Source organism: Chenopodium quinoa, unplaced genomic scaffold (assembly GCF_001683475.1).
Source record: "Chenopodium quinoa cultivar QQ74 unplaced genomic scaffold, ASM168347v1, whole genome shotgun sequence".
Taxonomy (NCBI): domain Eukaryota; kingdom Viridiplantae; phylum Streptophyta; class Magnoliopsida; order Caryophyllales; family Amaranthaceae; genus Chenopodium; species Chenopodium quinoa.
In genome coordinates, this window is record NW_018743397.1 from 146,924 (window position 1) to 155,110 (window position 8,187).

An 8,187-nucleotide genomic window follows, 5' to 3' on the forward strand; every position below is an offset into this window, starting at 1 on the left:
GTACCCAACGTTCTAGATTTAGCCTTCATTTAGCACACGTTCGTAATTTCCAAAATAAAATGAGAATGGACCTATCAATTGCAGATTGAGGCATCTGGCAAAGCTCTTTTATGGTTTTTTTAATTTTAAGCTCTCACCTTAGCATTGACATGATACGGGTGTACATAAGACAGTTTTTCGACTTGACGTTTCGGGTTTCAATGGTTATGGAACAAGACAACAAATGATGGCTCTTGCTCTTAAGGTTGGTGAGAGAAGTTGATCTAAATAACCCTTACTTCGTCTTTTTGCAGCCCATTTATACATGGATCCTCGTCCAACTGGCCTAATCATAAATGAATTCCTAGACTTTTTTTGTGTCAATTCACGGTCTTATGTTAACCCAACTATATACCGGATACATTTTACAAAACTATTTTATGTACCTTCTTTACCTTTTGTGATTCTCTATATGACTCGTATAAAAAAAAGTAAAAAAAAAAATACAGTGTTAGGAGTTAAGAGGAATGTAATTCATTATAGGAAATTTTGTCAAAAACTACCAATTAAAGTGCGTGTTTTGAAAACAACTACATATTAAAAAAAAAAATTAAAAACTACCACAAAGTTGTAAAAAGTTTAAGTAGCACTATCACTTTAATAATTCCAACTAGAATATTCGGCATGTAGGTTCTACTTTTTACCTTTACCTCATAAAATCATCATCTAAATTAACTAAATTACCCTTCATAAAGTTAAAAAGTGAGACCCAAATACCGGAGATTTTAGCCAAAATTGTTAAAGTGGTAGTGCTAGTTAAACTTTTTATATCTTTGTGGTAGTTCTTTTAAAAAAAATTTAATAGGTAGTTGTTTTCAAAATACGTGCTTTAATTGGTAGTTATTGACAAAATTTCCTTCATTATAATAACTTTTTTTCTTTTGAGTTTATATTAGATCAAATCAGGAAAAAATAAGATTTGAAAATACTTTATCATTCAATTTACTAAAATCTCAACATTATTGAGATCTTCTTATGAGAATGACGTACGAATCTTAACCAACCATTGATCCAGAATTGCAGATAGGTTTATTGTAGAAGTAGGTTTACAAAGTTTCTTATTGTATGAACATAAATTATAATACTCGATTAATTTTTGCTATGTCATACACTCATACGCGTTGAAATCTTCACAGTTGGCCTAATTACATATTCCGTACAATGTGTTAGTGTGATTGTTCACTACTCACTAGTCATTGTCAATCCTAAAGACTATTTATGACGACAATGTTATAAAGACTGTTTGTATTGTTGTCTTCTTAAATTTACTTGGTGTAACTAATTTTTTTGGTTCTTGCAAATTGTTAATGATAAATTTATAATCAAGTAAATTTGAGGTAACAATAATGACAACAATATTAATTGTTCTACGAGAGATTGTTATATGCATCCAGGTGCACCGTATATCCATGAGTATTTTGTTCGCATTTTAATAATTATTTTTCATTTAACCATCAAATGAAGAGCAAAAATTAGTCTCAGATTAGTTGGGTGTACGGTGCACTTGAATGTATTAAACAAATTCTAATGTTCCACTTGTATTATTTATGACGACAGATGGATGCTGTTTTACATAATAATGCTATTGGAATAGAATTTGAAGTAGACAAGTAGTATCATGCTGTGTCCAAATATGTTCCTTTATTGCTACAGTAACATTGATGCAAGTATTTACTAATAACATATGTAACCACGGTAACATTTTAATGCTCGCTAACATTCTCGTATTAGTTTTACTCATACAAGTTTATGCTTAAACGTAAATACGAGAACAAATTAATGTTACGCACACACAATAGTTTTTCCGGTTTAGTTGCTACGCCTCGTTTCTTGGAGCGCGTATCAACTACTCATGGTAATATGCCTACACGGCCACACACCTATACTACACTGTCGGAGATGTACTAGCCAGAGTGCCAGTGATTCAGTGAACACAAAACAGCTTGGGTGCTTGCTGCTCCATGCTTCTTTTGCCCATAACATAAATTGTGTCTAAAAAGAGCGTTTAGAAAGTCTGACATTTCATTGAAAGTAGGTAACAGGCCTAAATAAACTTAGGCAACTAGATATAGACAAGCCTAAAACTATTACCTGATCTATCTCCAGTTATATAAGAGTATCTTATTTATATAAACAGGATAGTTTTCAAAACATAACACATAAATCAGAGGATTGTTATAGATTTAACGACAATTGCTGCTCTTTTTGTCAGAAAATTGCTAAAATGTTTTCAACCTTGTGAAAGATCTTTATATAATAAGTCGGCTCTAAAAAGATGATAAAAATTTTAGTCTGGCCTGTAACGCCCCATGCTGAAGAATGTCCTGCAACATGTTCTTTTTTCGAGCGAAACAGAAATACCTGTGGCTGAGTTCTTTGAAGGCGGCACGAGTTTAATGAGGATCTCGCTTACACGCCTTTGAATTCTGATAGGCAAAGCAATGAATGAGGCCGGTATAGCTTAGTCGAATACTCGAATAGAGGAATGATGCTGAATATTGATAAATTCACCAATGTAAAAGCGAGAGTATGTCAAAAAACATCATTATCTATTTTCTTTGAGAAGTAAGGCGATACAAATAGACCAAGTACACTCTCATCTTCATATATAGACCGGGATATTGGATACATTAGATCCAGTATTCGAATCCTCCTCCCCCAATTTAATCGTTGTATTGGCCATTGTGGCTTTACATGACCCGAAAGGGTAGGAGGGTGACCAAAAAAAAAAAAAAAAAATCATTTACACAAGTTAACTTACAATTTGCATAGACCGAAGATCTAACCTGATAGATCTAGTAAATCCTAAACTATGGTGTTAGTACATAAAATGTCAGTAATTGTCCTAAACACGCATATTTGACTCTCTATTTAACCCGAAAAAAGGGTATATTTACCAGCAGATAGCAGAGACTATATGCTGCATTCCTCCTACCTACAGCTTGAAAAATGTCATTCTTGCTCTCTCGTCTTGAACACTTGTATACTAATGCTGGATGTTGACTTGCAACCAAACAGGAACATGGGTTTATCTCCACTTTTTAGCAACGGACCGATGAGCCAAGCCCCATTGAACCCCACCAGCTCTTTTAAACTTTTTCTTAAACCCAAATGTGCCTGGGCCTAACCATGGAGACAACATCCAAATGGCGGACAGGCGAATTTAAATCATTCTATAAGAGCCAATATAGCATAAAGGCTGAGGCTTCCCCACTCCAAAAATTTCCTCCTCCCGGGGATAAAACCCACCAGTTTTGCAATCACCTTCCACACAATTTTAAGAGGAAGATATCAAAAGAGGTTCCACTCAAAGACCCCACAAAGCTTAAATATGCTCCTATCACATGGATATGCAATCCCAAATAGCCAAAATTAAGCACATGAATTGCTCCTTTCTGGGCCACCTCACGCTAAATTCTCATGGTAAATGAATGGAAGAATCATATGATTATGTTGGGATTTGCCCGTGATTAGCATCCGTAATAGGCTAACCTCAGCATCGCATTATAGCAAGAGGCTAAGCGGAGATATCTGGCATGGACCCACCAGAAAGCGCGATGCACCCCACTGTATTTTTCCAACTTTTCCTGAAATATTGTTAAAACCAGGAATTTCAATGGGGTACTGGTAATCCATAATTATGGAATGATCTGATCCTGCCATCCCATCCAGCAGTTACAATAACCATTCCCCAGGCATTGGAATCAGATCTGCTCTGACAAGTTTTCAGAAATCTGTACTCAGATTTGTGCATTGAAGATGTTAAACTGGGAGAACGGCTTGGGGAGACGAGCTTTTCCTCGGGCCATAATGCGGAACCTTTAGGATGATACAGCTCTAAGAAGAAATCCTGCCTACAGGAGAAATGAGGTGGAGAAAAGTAAGGGCGCGAACCATGAGGCAAACCATTAAAAGCACCATCACGCCACTGAGTTCTGTTGACATCGTTTTGTAGCCCTGGCCAAGGTAGTGCAACAGACGCATTGGAAAGAAACCGCTCAGAAGACTTGATCTTCTTTGTCTTTGACGAGTCGGTGTAGTCCTGATCATTACACTTCCAAATATAGACATTGGAGTCTTCAGATGCAGCAACTATATGCTTTCCATCAGCAGTGAAAAACGCAGTGCAGTGAGCACCAGTTCTTCGAAGGCCTGGAGAATAGAAGGTACAAGAATACAAATCAATTAAGGAACTTATGAACTGTTTTAAAACACTGATAAGTCTTGCCAAAAATCCGGGTGTCTGATGAAAAACTCACCCTTGTATTTTCCAATCACATTTACCCCTTGAAGAATCCTAACTTGTGAATCAGCACATGAGATCATCACTTTGTTTGGGTCTTGAGGAAAGAACTGCATAGAATAAACTTTTTAATGAGAACCATGACAGATTACTCCAAACGAATAGAATATACTCTATAATAGAAGGGGAAATTGGTAATAACCAAGAAAGGATGAATACCTGAAAACCAGTTATCCGTTTCCCAGATGACTTCTTATTGTGCAAAAAGATCTGAGCATCTAACTCCAATTGATTATCTGAAACACAGAAGGGAACACACTTCAACAAATCTCTTTCAAAAACTAAATCCTCCGGACAATTCATTAACCACCTAACGAAAAGACTAAAGTTTCACCACTACATGATTATCAGGAGCGATATACATACTTTGCTTAACTAGCCTATCTTAGACATCCTCTATACCAAAATTAGATCTGTTAAATCAGTAACAGAGTTTCTATTTGAATTTCTATTCTCAACATTATTTGTTTATAATTGCATTGATCACACTCTGTGAAAGCAGATATATACAAGTTTACATCATACCCAATGGAATACATAATGGTTAGAGTTGCATTTAAAACAGCCGGGACAGGTATCTAGCAATATTTAGTACCTGATATGCTGTAAAAACGGCAACTCCCTGCAATCGACCCAATTATTCCTCCCTGATAAAGGAGCACAATTTATAAGTTTACTACATAGAAGATCGGTAGCATTTTGAGACTGAACAATAAGTTTGAAAATATTTCAGACAGCAAACAGACAATGTACCTGGCCATCAGGGCGATAACACACGGCAGTTACTATGTCTTTAGTCTCAGTCCAATTGACAACCTTACAATCAGATATTCCCCAAACGCGAACCTTCCCATCTATTGACCCGCTAATGAAGCAATTGTCATCAACAGGGTTAAACTGAACGCATGTTACTGCATCAAGACCAAATTAACTCAATAAGCTTATAAGCAGATGATAAAAATCAAGAGTTGCATAATACAATATATATAACAAGATTCTTGAAAAATTACCGTAGTTATTATGTGGAAAGACTCTAAGGCAATGGTTGGTTCCCACTCGCCACAAACGAACAGTTTTATCCACTGATGCTGACAAGAGACACTGCATTTCAAGCAATAGATGTAATTAGACGAGTGTCACAGCAATAAAAAAAAAAAAAAAAAAAGTGCACAATACCTTATATGCAATCACTTACATCATTTTTGGACCATGATAGATCCAATACTTCACTCCTATGGCCTTGAAACGCATGTAATGGCTTTTCCAATATCCGAAACACCTTTGGAGGAAGAACCACACAGGCTGAATCAGAAGTTTTCTTCAATTTGCTGTTTTTCTCTTTATCATGGCTGAGGGGTTTCAATTCAGATTGATGGTTCATTGTGAAGTACACACATGATGGATCCATTTCCGGAATGTCGATCTCATTCGATCTATCATCCTCCACCACTTGCCACACGCGTACAATTCTGTCCTCCCCGGCACTAGCCAAGAATTGCCCATCAGGACTGAATTTCATTGTCAAAATCGCGCCTTTATGAGCTTGGATGTTCTGGCCATAGTATAGGGCTGAAAATTCCTTTGACTGTTTCTTTGTTTGATGAACCTTCACTCTCTGAATTCCTCCCCTAGCAGATGAATCACAGTTACATGATTCAGGTTCTCCCTCCATAACACAATTAAAGCTGCGTAATCTGTTCAACCACCACTTCTTCACCTTCTTGGTAGGACCCACTGAACTGCTCATTTCTGTGTTTTCAACAGGTGAAAATCCTTCACTCGACGAAGAAGAGCACAAACTGCCCTCAGACTGATGTGCTCTGACAGCATCATCTGAACGCGATTCGTGGTTTTCAACAACCACATTGCCCTTCAATCCCTCACCTACATTTTTCTTATGAGTCAGATTTCCAGACAACTCCGTATCATCAAAAGAACAGAATGATACAGGACGCCTGCTCGACGAAAGCTGACACTCAAATCTTCTGTTTCTCAGCTCATTACCATTAACATTTGTAATCCTATCAACCTCAATTTCAGAACCACAACTTTCTTCACAACAATCACCAGAAAACTTGTTATTTACATCAAACCCCAACCAATTAAAGAATTTACTACGACGAGATTCAACACTTTCTGGATTTTGTATCCACACATCAAATTGTGCACTACTAGACACAGAACAACTAGCTTCACGGGAAGAACTCGAACGCAAATCGCAATCGGAACCCGAATCAATAATCTCCTCAAGAGCATCAAAAAACTGGTTTTCACCAGGATCACTGCAAGTATCCATTGTTTGCTTGAGCATAAGCCTCAACCCATCAAACCCCTCCTCAAGTAACCAACTTTATTATATAACCTCGGCAATGTGCAAACTCCTGAATTTCCTCCAAACAAGAAATTCCCAAATGAGCAGAGATTTAATACTATATAAAATTCAGATAATAAAGTAAAACTAATTGATTTTTCTCATAAACAACATATAGACACACAAATTCCAAGACCAGTATTTTTGCACCAATATTATTATATTTGCTCCAAATAAAACAATTCTAGAAATAAGCACAAAAACACAATCAATATTAACAAAGGATCCCGATCCAATAAACTAACTGAACCTGGTCATTAAGCACCGCAACACTCAACATTTGGAAATGGTCAAATTTCTCAATAATTAAGCTTTCAAAAGTTTTAATGTTTAAAATTAAAATTGGAATTGAAATCAAATAAACCCTACTTGCATTTTCCAGTAAAATAACCCCTTAAAAAAATCAAAAAAATCCATCAACTAAAAACCCTTGACAAAAAACCCATCATCAGAAATTCAAATCAAAGTAATACCCACTTCAAAAATCCTATAATTCAATTGAATTCCACTCAGAAACAACCCAGAAATCAAAATTAATTACATGTGAGCCAGAAATTAAAAGGGGGAAAAGAAGGAATCTTACAAAAAGATTATGAATTTGCCGAGAAATCAGAGTAGGAAGTAGGTTGATCCAACATTTAGAAGATGAAATTTGGAGCTATCTAGAAACTTGATGGCTCCAGGAAAGAAGAAGAAAGAGCAAACCAAAGCAAAGCATGATACAGAGGAACTACCAGGAAATAGAAAATTATAGTACATGGGAAAAATAAAAAGGAAAATAAATAATTTATTATAAAAACTAGAAAATCAGTACTATTTGGAGAAAGGGATTTTTAATTTCCTTTATTATTTTGGTTTTATGTGAGGAAGCTTTTTCTTACCGTAATTTTTTTAGTGAGAGAAAAATGGAGGGTCCAAGAAACGAGAGAGAAAGAGGAAGGTGTGGGTTTTATAAATTACTCGCAACTTTCTTTCAAAAAAAAATAAAATAAAATTAATCGCAACTTTTCCCTTCTAAAAAAATAATAAAAAAAATACTCCCAAGTAATTTTCCACTTTTATTACACAACTATTCAATTTGGAAAGGCAATATATTTAACCTCTAATAAAATTTTGTAAGAAAATTACCACTATTTAAATTATTATACTCTTTAAAAGTTGTAAACACTTGTATATCTTTTTTCATGAGATTTATTATTGTTATTATTTTTTTATTAATTGTATTTAGGTATAGCATGTTAAATTTGAAAGTTGAAAACATTAATTTCCCGATCTCGTGAGATATGAAATCCTAACGTATTTTGCGTGTATTTTATTGACATAGAGCGATAATTGACATTAGTATAAACACTCTAAAGTGTGTAGTTTAATTTGATTCTTAGCTTTGCATTTGTTTGCGTTGTTGTTATGTAGTTTGCTTATTTTGTAGTTTGTATTATTGGTGTTTTTCCTTCTCGTTCACCGGGGAAAAAAA

The 8,187-nt window shown here is 35.4% G+C and overlaps 1 protein-coding gene across 1 annotated transcript; it reads right to left on the minus strand.

Moving 5' to 3' along the window:
* Window positions 1-2,619: 2,619 nt before the first annotated feature.
* On the minus strand, window positions 2,620-7,807 carry LOC110738845 (WD repeat-containing protein 44-like). Its single transcript, XM_021919284.1, has 8 exons — window positions 7,297-7,807; window positions 5,538-6,723; window positions 5,353-5,443; window positions 5,096-5,253; window positions 4,938-4,989; window positions 4,502-4,578; window positions 4,299-4,392; window positions 2,620-4,191 (listed from the first exon to the last, which is right to left on the minus strand). The coding sequence occupies exons 2-8, from the start codon at window positions 6,651-6,653 to the stop codon at window positions 3,653-3,655; spliced, it is 2,127 nt and encodes a 708-aa protein (XP_021774976.1). The 5' UTR covers window positions 6,654-6,723; window positions 7,297-7,807; the 3' UTR covers window positions 2,620-3,652.
* Between the last annotated feature and the right edge of the window lie 380 nt (window positions 7,808-8,187).